Genomic DNA, 12490 nt, shown 5'->3' with positions numbered 1-12490 from the left:
CAAAGCAGGCATAAAAGCTTATAGTAACACTACTGAAAAACACGTGGGTACATCTCTAAAGATGACACATCACTTTAATATTACTTAAATATCTAATAAAATTTGCGTCAATGAATATTCTAAAACTGTATTTCCTGTACTGTAGAAAGAGACCTAATTAAATGTTCTTTAGAATGTTAGATATCTTTAGATAATTAGGATAGATAATTAGAAACTAAATGAACACTTTTCCTCTTCAAAGGATAAAAAAAAAACTTTTAAGAACTATTAGCTACAGCCTGTGAAAATCCCTCTTCAGTAAAAGAAAAAAGAAAGCCTACACCTTGTGCAGTGTAGTCATTTAGACCTAACCTTCATTATCTGGACACCCGGGGCTTGCCTTGCTTGCATGCTGAGTTTTGTAGTGGAATCATCCTTTTAACTGTGCTGTCCCCTGGCTATCAGCAGTACTGGCTGGCCTTGGGTTAGGGTAGAGAACACCTTGATGTCCAAAACTGCCTTCCCCTGGATACCTAAGGTTAGAACTGAAAAAAAGCAAAGGTGACATAAGGCAAAATACAAACATAGACTTTATTAAATGCTGCTCAATCCTCCAATGAAGATATTTCATTACAAAACAGTTTTCCACACAACTGCAAGTTAAGAGATTGGAATGGTACTCTGATAACAAAAGATGTGAGAAATACTTGGCCAAGTAAAAACATATAAGACCTCTATATAAGTTACCTTTTTCCGAACTCTACAAAGGAAGCCTGCTGCATTTCCTGTAAATAAAGCCAGGCAGTGACAACCAGCACTCCGCATCACCACACTGTGGGACTCAATGCCTCCATCCCTGGGTCAGGGGGCCTGGGGTAAGGGCAGGCCGCAAGGACTGGAAAGGCCCTGCCTTCCGCCTTGGAAAGGAAGAGGAGGAATGAACTGAGGCCTGAGCTGCCTCTGCTAGTCTGTGCTCATCACTGGGGAGCTGCAGGTGAAGGAGAATATTCATGAGAACAATCTGGATTTTGGTTTACTTTCCCAGCTTTTATGTATATTTTGTGCTTTAAAAAGCCTGGAGATTTAAGGTTTTGCTCAAATTCCAGAGTACAGTAATATCTTTAATGGGGGGGATGGTTAGGACAAATAATTCCCCCCATCATATTTCTGGGAGATAAAAGAAAAGGTAATGATAATACCTTAGTTTTATTTTAGGAAGTATTCACTTTCCTAGGATATAACTAAGGTCTGCAGCAATGTGAAAAGCACATTACAAAAGGGGAAAATATACAGAGCGGACTACTATATCTGTGTGCAACACAATCAAAAAATAATTCAAGTCATAATTCTACCACTCCCATAATTATCTCACTCATATCATAGATGATAAAATTCATTTCTGTGAAATTTCAGAAGTGACACAATAAATCAATGATTAGACAAAGGTTACAATATACTGTGGCCATGATATATATAGCACAGGGCTATGTTTAGTCCATATTTTTTTTTCATTTACAGTTGCCAGAAAAAAAAAATTGGCCTCTTAATTATATTATACTGATGAGGTTTGTTTTGCAGTTTTTACATATTTCAAAAAAGTATACAAAATTGCCTATCCAGCAGGGGTGGCAGGCTTTTTTATTCGGCACTTGTATTGCTGAGAACACTGTGCATATTGTAAGTACTGTTCTGCTTTTCTAGAGCTTTCTTTAGCTTTAGCTCCTCTAATTTTCTCCACAGTTCTTCACGTTCCAATTCTTTCTTTTTCTCTCTGTAGATAAACCAAAATTTTTGTGATTAGAAATGTTTATTTCAGAATTTAAAGGTGGTTTGGCAGTTTACTGGAGAACATGGTGTTTGTGTCATTACACTTAAATCTCTATTAAGGTGTTGGGGCCCAATTACATAGAGCACTGATTCCTTTTTTTTTTTGGAGAGGTTTTTGCTATAGGGCGTGTGCGCTCACCAGACAGACAGAGAGAGACATAGAGACAGAAAGTGAGAAATCACCCCCCAGGGGGGATGGTCACGCCGCAATCCCTTTTCCTCTATTCTCTCGGGATCCTGGGCATGCACGCACATGTGCCCAGCGTGAGTTTTAAGCCACTGGGTCCAGGACGCGAACCGCGGTTGACTACGTGGGAGTCCAGCGACATAGCCATTACGCCAGTTTCCAGAGCACTGATTTCTTGTCACTCCTCAATGTAATTCCTGAGCCTGTGTATTTCCTGTGCCAGCTGAAAGTGACTACTTGCATTCTGCCCCCTGCACATTATCACTACAGTAATTGTGCCTTATAGTCAACAGTACTTCTGCATGAGGTTTCCCACATTACATTCTTGCAATCACTGTGGTGGCCATGATCACTTGAAGAGGGCTGGGTACTAGGTCAGTCTGAAGCACCATGCGGAATCCACTACCTTTTGCAGCACATTGCTAACTACTGAACAGTTTGTATCCTGTTATCTTCTGTTGCTTACATATTAAATGAAAACTTAAAGTTTAAAACAAAAGTCAAAATATTTTGTATGTTGTTTTCAGTTACTTTCAATTCTAAGGAAGAACATTTCTGAATGATGTAGACAAGATTATTCTGAAAAGCTATACAAACATGTGAAAACCTGGATTTACATATTTTGTGGTTATATATGATTTAAAAGGATATGCTGGGCCAGCAAGTGGTGTATGAGTGGACCCAGTGGCTTGAGAAATGCTGAGCACACGTGCATGTGTGCCCAAAATCTCTAGAGGAAAGTGGAAAAGAAGGAATTAATGGTATGGCCGGCCATCCCCTTGTGGGGGTGAGTCTCACTTTTTTTTCTGTAGAGTACCCCTGTAAATAAAAGGATACATCATTTTAAAGGATTTGCTGACTTAAAACTAATAGAAATAATGATTATTCTTAGTCATATAATATACACACTTTTTTCAATAAAAGTTCTAGCAGTTGGCATGTTGGCTAAGGCACTGGACATTCTCACATGGCCAGCCATCGTTCAAGTCCCAGACCTGGTGGATTGCTTTTTCACTTTCCTTCTCTCTCTGGTCAAATTAAAATAAATGAATGAATAAATAAAAATGTTTAAAAAGTTTCATATTATCCTAGTCGTCTTTCTTTCCATTGTTTCCTGGGGCTGAAGCCCTATAACTATTAGGTCACAAAAGTCATGAAGTATTTTTCTGTGCCAAAATGTGTCATAACTTTCCTGACAACCCAATAATTTTTATACCTACCAGAACACTGCTATTTAAAAGAAATAGAGCAGGACCCCAGCATATGGCATAATGGTTACGTCACTGGACTCCCACATGGTTGACCACAGTTACAGTCCCAAACCTAGTGGCTTAAAACTCAAAACTGGGTACGGGTGTGTGCGTACCCAAAATCCTGAGAGGAGAATGGAGAAGGAACTGCAGTATGGCCATTTCACCTGGGGGGTTATTTCTTGCTTTCTGTCTCTCTGGCAAGTGCAAGCGCCATATAGCAAAAATCTCTCTTAAAAAAAAACAAAAACAAAAAAAAACATTGAGTTAGGTTCTGATGGGCTAAGATAGACTAAATATGGGCTATTCATCCGCTTCTTGACAAGAAAACCACGATGAGGAACTTGTAGTTAAGCATTTCCCCAATCGGGCATGGTCACATCACAATCCCTTTTCCATTTCTCCCTCCTGTCAAGATTTTAGGCATATATGCATATGTCCCCAGTATATTTTTCAAGCCACTGGGTCCAGGACTTAAACTTCATGGTTGCCTACGTAGGATCCAGCTGCCCTAACCATCAGGCTATGGGGTGGCCCCAGAAGTGAATTACCAAAGATATTTTATAGTAATTTATAGAACTCTCAAAAAGAAGTAATTACTAAGTTATATTCTTAAAGATTGATACATGTTATCATTTATTCTCTCAAATATTTATTACTACAAGGAATAACATTAATAGTATCCTGAACTATAAGCATATCATACTATGATTCCTTCTTCCCAAAGGGGAGGTATGGTGGCTTTAAATACCACTTTCTGGTAATCGACAGCACAAGACTGTTGAACTATTATACTAGGACTGTAGTTGAAAAGTAAAGCTCTCTGTAGAGGCCCACATGGGCAAAAATGATTTTCATAAATATAATAAGAAAACAAATTGTAAAATCTAATATTTAAAATTCAGCATAAATTGTAAATGCTATCAGACTGATGAAATCTAAAGCTAAGAACGAGATAAAGGATTTATGATCCAAGTTAAAATCACAATCTAGCCACTAGGGCAAATAAATTATATAACAACCTTAATACATGGAACTTCTATTTTTATTTAACAAATTTATAAAAAATACTGGGGCTAGTTTATCTGGAAATGACTTTTAATTGCTTAGAGGCTTTCACATTGTAATGTTTACTGTAATGTAATGGACTTACTAAATATGATCATTTTAACTTAAGATAATTACTGAACTGAATCACATGCAACCTAAAATGTATAGATAATCTTGTAATTGAAAATTTCAAATACCTCTGTCTTTCAGCTTTGTATGAACCAGTAAGGTCATCAAAAAGCTTGCCGTTCATTTCCATTAGGGTTTTCAGCACGTTGTATACCAGTGCTACTATGGTCCTGAAATGAAAATGAGCCAGTCCTGTGTTACTAACAAATAGGAAATGTAACACTACCATCTCTGTAGGGGGCTACATGTTGGCTGATTTACTCAACCCATTTTAGAGATGATGAAACTGAGGTTCAAGAGGTTTGTAATCTGCTCAAGGTCATATAGTCTGTGTGTGGAGGTAGAGACAGTATATCTGATTCCAAAATTTACATCCTTCCCACTTTATCATACTTAAACTCTAGCTAGAAATGTTTTATTATCTTCACTGTTGCCTTAGAAGGTCCTGACTGAAACTGTACATAACAACATCAAAAGAAAATGAAAAAGATTTAACCAAATAACTTCTAAGAAGAAATACAGAGAGGCAGATAAGGATGTTACAGGAATTAGAAAGTAGCCTTCTAAATATCACTATGACCTTATGCAGCTCAGCTTTTCCCTGGGACACTGCTGTCTACAGAGGTGAGACTACTTAGGAGATCAATCCAGTAGTTTGTGTATCCTCCACAGACACTTGGTTGACTTCCCCAACAGGGTTTGACTATGCAGAGGTGCAGAATGTTATTCCTGACAGTTTAGCTTCAGGGAGTTGATTTCAGACATATTACTAAAGAATATTATAGACATATACATTTACAACTTACAAAACTTATATGCATAATAAAATATGTATGTATGGAATAAAAATGTTATTAACCTTGGAATAAGTTTATAATCTGTATAAGTTTCATGTATGAGTTAGAAAATCAAATAAGAAAAAGTTAAAAAAAAAAAAAAAAAGAACCAGCATTAAAGATACTTACGGATTCCAGTGTTCTTTGGAAATTTTGTACAAACTGGCAAACATAATTGGCAGAATTTTATCAATGTTCTCCTCAATCAAACTAAGAATATATTCATTATTCCAGAAGTACAATGCCCTTTCTGCAACCTACAAAAGAATTTATAACGTGAAAACTAAAGGAGAAAAGAAATAATAGAATAGAATAAGTGTGACTTTACTGAAAACACCATACCTGAAAGTGAGAACTAGATACACACTTGGATATTTGTTTAAAAAGTGGCTCTTCAATTTTTTTGAACTGTGTTGGTTCAATGACATCTAAGATTTCTTCAATTTCTCCTAAAAACATCACCTAGGTTAAAAAAATTTTGTTTTGAGAAACATAATGTAACAAATTATATGATGTTAATATAGAAACCATAAAATGATGAGGTAAAAATCTATAAATTATACAGTGGGCAAAAGAACATCTGGATGATATACACTTACTATAGTCACAATTCTTGTTTCTTTTTTTAAAATTTGTTTTAAAATTTGCTAGAGGGCACATGTACTCATAGGAGACACAGAGAATAAAGGAAAGTGAGAAAACACTTTCGTGTAAAATGGTTACACTGCATTCCCTTCTCCATTTCTCTTTTGGATTTTGGGGGCGGACACATATACACACACACATCCCTGGTATGTTTTTCAAGCCACAGGTCCAGGACTCAAATCACACAGTTGGCCATGTGGGATCCATCAGCCTTAACCACTATGCCACCAGCTGGCCTGCGTAGTTGTTAACTCTACATTTCCCACTCTTTTGCAGCAGCACAGCCAGCCCCAAAAAGCATGTTTTACACCCTGGGGTTGAGAAGCTTTAATAAAATCCATTGCTTTTAGTGAACAAAACCCACCTCTTTCTGACTGCATGTTTTTGGCCAAAATTTTAGCAGTCCTCTGATCACCTGAAAAAAAATGAGAAGTTTGACATGCATTAAATGATGAAGCTTGTTAATCCCAAGATATTTTCACTAGGTATGATTATATAATGTTCATTCTGAAGTATATTAATATTTAATACCTAAGTGAATACCCAGACTTTCTGCTCAGTGTTAAGACTTCATCTTTTTTTTTTTTTTTTTTTTTAAATATTTGCCATAGGGTGTATGTGCTCACCAGAGACAGAGAGAGAGAGAAAGTGAGAAACCACACCCCCATGAGATGGCTATACCAGAATCCCTTCTCCATGCCTCTCCCTCCTTTTGGGACTTGGGGCATGCATGCACATGTGCCCAGCATGTTTTTCAAGCTTGCTGGTCTGGGACTCAAACTGCATGGTGGTTGGCCATGTGGCATACAACTCACATAACCACCAAGCCATGGCTAGCCCTAATTCCATTTTCTTATTCACTTTTTGAAATACCCTTGGATATTCAACATTAAAAGAAAAACTCCAAATGGATAATACTTGCAAAATATAATAGGAAGGAGGTTATAAGTAGGACATAGAAATGTAAATGGCCAATAAACATAAAAGGATGGCTCAAACCCTGTAATAAGAATCAATTAAAATAAGATTTCACACCTGGTAGGCTAAGCGAAGAATTTAAAACAATATTTAGTACTGATTAGCTAGGATGAGATTTAAAAGCAATCATCTTCACACTCTGGATTGAAATCTGCGTGTATTTTTTGGCCCGGTAACATGGTTTTTTACTTTTTTAAAAAGTTTTTATTTTTAAAACGTATATACAGCAAAATTCCTTTCCTTTTTTTTTTTTTTTTGATGTACAGTTCTGAAGATTTTTATACTCCCCTAGATTTTTTTTTTTAATCAACACCACAGACAGGAGACAGAAAACTTCTAACACCCAAAAATATCCCCTTATTCAGCATGTTTATAACAGTGAAAAAAACTCTAATAAGTTAAGTGTCTACTAATAGAGTACTAATGAGTTATGGAAATCCATACAATGGAATTATAGAAAAACAGTCACTTTATACTGAGGTGAAAATCCCTGGTCAGCACTGCCATACTGTTTGTTTAACCTATATGTAAGTATAGGAAAAAATTTCTAGAAATATATTCACCGATTTATATTGTTATTTCTACAGGACTAGTCCAGGAACCTTCATATATATTGTGCTTTATGTTTTTTAAAAAAATAATTATTTATTCAATTTTACTTATTCATTAATTTATTTTAATTTGACCAGAGAGACAGAGAGAGAGGGAAAAACGAGAAAGCAAGCCACCAGGTCCGGGACTCGAACCGTGTTCAGCCATGTGGGAGTGTCCAGTGCCTTAACCACCATGCCACATGCTGGCCCCTTGTTCTTTGTTTTGTGTGAACCAATTTAATACATATTACTTTTTTTTTTTTTGGGGGGGGGAGAGATTTTCACTGTAGGGCGCGTGCGCTCACCAGACAGACAGAGAGAGACATAGAGACAGAAAGCGAGAAATCACCCCCCAGGGGGGATGGTCACGCCGCAATCCCTTCTCCTCCATTCTCCTCTCGGGATCTTGGGCACGCACGCACACGCGCCCGGCGTGAGTTTTAAGCCACCGGGTCCGGGACCCGAACAGCGGTCGACTACGTGGGAGTCCAGTGACATAGCCATTATGCTAACTGCTGGTTCCCAATACATATTACTTTTATAAGTAGAAGCAAAAATGTCCCTTTTCATTTTAGAAAATAAAATATTTCCAAACAAGATGTAGGTACGTAGGAATGTAATAAACTTGCAAAAGCTCTGGCTTATTTATACAACATAGGAAGCTTTGATATGTATGAATGTAAGGCTTCCAGAAAATTAGCATTAAGGCTGTAACCTAAGTAGTATGGTCATAATGTTCATGCTGCAATGGCCTATGGTAGAAACTGTAAGATCTCTTTCTCTAGAGATCTTTGTTAATTGAAAAGTATTTTCTTTTGTTAATTTGGACATTTACCTTGGTCTCCCCCCTCCTGGTCTTATTAACCCGACTCACTCAAGCCAACAGTTATCTGGCTATCATCCCCGCTCCCTAATCATCCCTTTATAAAGAAATAACCTATCTCAGGACCAGCAGACGGCATAATGGTCACATCACTGGACTCCCACGTGGTCAACTGCAGTTCCAGTCCCAGACCAGTGGCTTAAAACATGCCAGGTGCGTGTGCATGCCCAAAATTCTGAGAGGAGAATGGATAAGGGGTTGCAGTGTGGCCTCCCCCTCAGGGGATGATTTCTCGCTTTCTGTCTCTGGCAACGTGAGAGAAAAAATCGCTGGGGGGGGGGGGGGGAGAAACCATCTCTCTTACCCACACCAAATTAAGTAAAATTGTATTAATTTATTATTTACCAAGCATGAACCATGATTTATATTTTGTTATAAGTTTTCTTTACTTCAATTCTAGTGGGAATTATGAATTTGTATTGATTTGTTTTTTAGTTTTGCTATAAGGCATGTGTGCTCACCAGAGAGAGAGGGAAAGTGAGAAATCACATTTCCAGGAGGATGCCCACATTGCAGTCCCTTCTCCTCCTTTCTCCCCTTGGGATTTTGAGCACATACATGATTGTGACTGGCATGATTTTCAAGCCCTCAGTCCGAGACTGAAATTGCAGAGTCAGGCATGTGGGATCCAGCACCTTAACCTCCACATTATGTGCTGGTCCAGATTTGTATTAAATTTTTTAAAAATTTTTATTCATTCATTTATTTTAATTTGACCAGAGAGAGACACACAGAGAGAGCAAGGGAAAGTGAGAAAGCAAGCCACCAGGTACGGGATTCGAACCATAGTCAAACATGTGGGTGTGTCCAGTGCCTTAATCATCTCGCCACCTGCTGGCCCCAGGTTTGTATTAAGTTTTAATCCACCTTAGAAATTTATGTTTTCATCTGTAATTACTGGGTTTTCAAATTCTCCTGATGTCTTTTTTTTATATATAATGATTTTATTTAACTTCATTTATTTATTTAAATTTGACTAAGGAGGGAGGAAGAGGGGAGAAAGAGAAGGAAAGTGAAAAACCAAGCTGCCAGGTCTAGGACTCGGAACAGCAGTCGGCCATGTGGGAATCCAGCACCCTTAACTACCATGCCACCTGCCGGCTCCCTCCTGATGTCTTTAAAATTTTTTCAGAAAGAACTGCAGAAAGAACTTCCCGGAAAGTCAAAAACTTAGGGAGAAGAAATATATATATTTTGTTCCTTTATGCAAAGTCCAAGTAAAAGAATACTAAGTACAAAAGGACTTCAAGAATTTCATGTAAAAATTAATGAAAAATGGAATTAAAGTACAAGTTTATTTAAAAAAAAATCACAATCTGTACATATTTTTTCATAATGTGAACTTTTTGAAGACCACTGGTATGTTTTCAGGCATTCTAGGGATAGCCTCAGAAAGTTAATAATGTTAAAAAAAGTCTCTCTCGCTCTCTCTCTCTCTCTATATATATGTGTGTGTGTGTGTGTGTGTGTGTGTGTGTGTGTAATTTTAACCCTTTAAACTCTTGCTATCTTTTCTTTATTATTACTTAAAACTTTATTTTTTCACTAGCAACCTCAGAAAAAGATATGCACGTAAGGACTCAGCAAAGGCAGAGAACCAAAAACAGCTGGTTTTTCCTTAACTTCTAAGGCTGGAGAGTTTAAATCAAGCCGGAACCATTCCAGCTATGCCAAAACCTAATCTGCACATCCTGGTCCCCATCCCCGTTGGCTGGAAACTGGTTTCATTTCATTCCAGGGCCTAGTTTGAGGGCATTGATGGCTTCCTCAAGTTTGAGCAACCCACACTCCTGCTGCTGTCAGTGCCACTCAGCCAAGTACTGGAGCATCTACCTGGTCCAGATACTGTGCAAGTAAGAGCCATAAACCACCACTTCGGTGGGGACCAGCAGGTGGCGTGGTGGTTAAGGTGCTGGACACTTCCACATGGCCAACCGCGGTTTGAGTACGGGACCTGGTGGCTTGCTTTCTCACTTTCCCTCTCTCTCTCTGTGTATCTCTCTCTGGTCAAATTAAAATAAATGAATGAATAAATAAAATTAAATAATTATAAAAAAAATTAAAAACAAAAACAAAAAAAACACCACTTCGGTGAGTGAGGTCTGAAGATTCCAGAGCCTTCAGCTCAAGTGTAGTCTGTCTTGCTTGTTCAACATAAGGAATTAGAGATCCACCTGGGCCAAACATGGCTCCTAGCAGCCGTGTCTGGACCTGGAACACCTCTGGATCTCTCAGGTCTTGGAGAACTTTCACCCACGGGGTATATTTTTACCTTCTGGGAGTGTTCCCATCTCCAGTCCCTCAAAACCAACCACTCTCAGGTGGCACTAGGCCTAGCAGTGCAGCCCTGTGGGTCCACGTGCCCAGTCAAGCACCTGAGAGGCCCCACTGCTATTCTTTAAGAACTCTTAGTTTAAATATTTAGATTTAAAATAACTAGAAAATGTTTTCTCAAAATACTTTTTCACCAAGGTAAAATGTTTTCTATGTTTTTCTATTTCACCCTACCTCACTTTCTGTTTTTCTTGAATCTTCAATTTTCATAATTATACTTTTTCAAATTTTCATTTATAATAAGCAAATAGCTATAGAATTAAAAGACAAATGTGATGCTGGATCCATAAAATAAACAACCAGTTTTCCAGGATTATATCTTAATTACCAAAGGAAAGGAAATGTTTTCACTTCCTGCAATGTGGTTTATCATTAAGAGAGAAAATCTCATCTCTAAAAACAAAACTCAAGGGAATGGTTTTGGGATCCTCACAGTATGTTTAATTTTAAAAAGTGAATGAAGATAATTTCAATGGGGCCAGCAGGTGGCGTGGTTAAGGCACTGGACTCCCACAGACTGAACTCAGTTTGAATTCCGGACCAGGAAGCTTACTTTCTCATTTTTTCCTTTCTCTCTGGTCAAATTAAAAACTAATAATATATTTTTTAAAGATTACCCATGAAGGTATGTATATAAAATTTCACTGTGGTCATTTGATCCTATTATCACAAATCTCTACTACTATATATTAATTACTCTATATTTAGGTTATTCAAAGCACATTTGCAACTCAAGCACGCTCTCCTCTCAATCCTGTTCTTTGAAGATTAACTTCATGTTCCATCATCTAAATGATTTTAGAGTAAGGTACATTATTATTGCTATTTGACGACTTCATTAAGTCTATAAAGAAAAGTGTAAGAAAATGCTATTAATATAGACAAAAAACATGAAAATAAATAAAACACTTACTGGTTCTGTTAATGTTGTATCTTTCTCCAGAAACTGTACAACACAGTATGCTAGCTAAAAGAGAAATAGTTTATAAATATTAGTCAGTGAAATAATATTTAGTGATGCTGAATTTGTTTATATTTGGCCAACAAAAATGACTAGCTCATTTTGACAACTTTTAACTGGTTTATTATATATAAATTACTCACAATTGTGAATATACCCACAATTATGTAACTTAACACAGAAAGTAACTTCTTGTTTAAAAAGTATTTTTTATTAGTAATTTCTGATGACAAAGTTAACTGAAATAAGAGTGCTAATAATTTAACTTTTCATATTTCTACATATATGCTGCTGATATGATATTATTCTCTAAATATTAATATAAGAAAGCAAAGTCTCTCTAGCAGTTATCATGTCTGGAAGAAACATTCTGTAGATAAGTGAGATTTATTCAAAGTTACATACTTAATTTTTTTTTTTGAGAGGTTTTCGTTATAGGGCGCGTGCGCTCAACAGACAGACAGAGACATAGAGACAGAAAGCGAGAAATCACCCCCCAGGGGGGATGGTCACACCGCAATCCCTTCTCCTCCCCATTCTCCTCTCGGGATCTTGGGCATGCACACACAAGCGCCCGGTGTGAGTTTTAAGCCACTGGGTCCGGGACGCGAACCGCAGTCGACTATGTGGGAGTCCAGTGACATAGCCATTACGCTAACTGCTGGTTCCCACATACTTAATTTTAATTAGGTCAGGGCCTGGACTAGAATATGAGGGAACATGATACTATATTTTCTATATTTACACTTAAAGTGCACTGATCTTACTAGATAACTAAATATCATAATATTTTAAAATTAGAATAAAATTTATTTTGGACAACTCATAAAGCAGATCA

The 12490-nt window shown here is 37.3% G+C and overlaps 1 protein-coding gene across 2 annotated transcripts in view; it reads right to left on the bottom strand.

The window, feature by feature from the left end:
• Positions 1-546: 546 nt before the first annotated feature.
• The window catches only part of PPP2R5A (protein phosphatase 2 regulatory subunit B'alpha), a 74921-nt gene continuing 62977 nt past the window's right edge, over positions 547-12490 (bottom strand). For both annotated transcript variants that reach the window (XM_027766374.1, XM_006163708.2), the window contains 6 exons: positions 11605-11658; positions 6268-6318; positions 5601-5720; positions 5388-5515; positions 4491-4592; positions 547-1750 (listed from right to left, as the gene is read on the bottom strand). In XM_027766374.1, the coding sequence (XP_027622175.1) occupies positions 1618-1750; positions 4491-4592; positions 5388-5515; positions 5601-5720; positions 6268-6318; positions 11605-11658 (588 nt within the window). In that variant the 3' untranslated portion in view covers positions 547-1617. The remainder of the gene's footprint in view (positions 1751-4490; positions 4593-5387; positions 5516-5600; positions 5721-6267; positions 6319-11604; positions 11659-12490) is intronic.

The sequence above is a fragment of the Tupaia chinensis genome, unplaced genomic scaffold (genome assembly GCF_000334495.1).
Source record: "Tupaia chinensis unplaced genomic scaffold, TupChi_1.0 Scaffold142846_1, whole genome shotgun sequence".
Lineage (NCBI taxonomy): Eukaryota > Metazoa > Chordata > Mammalia > Scandentia > Tupaiidae > Tupaia > Tupaia belangeri.
Note: the sequence above shows the minus strand (reverse complement) of the source record. Positions and strands in the feature narration are given on the sequence as shown.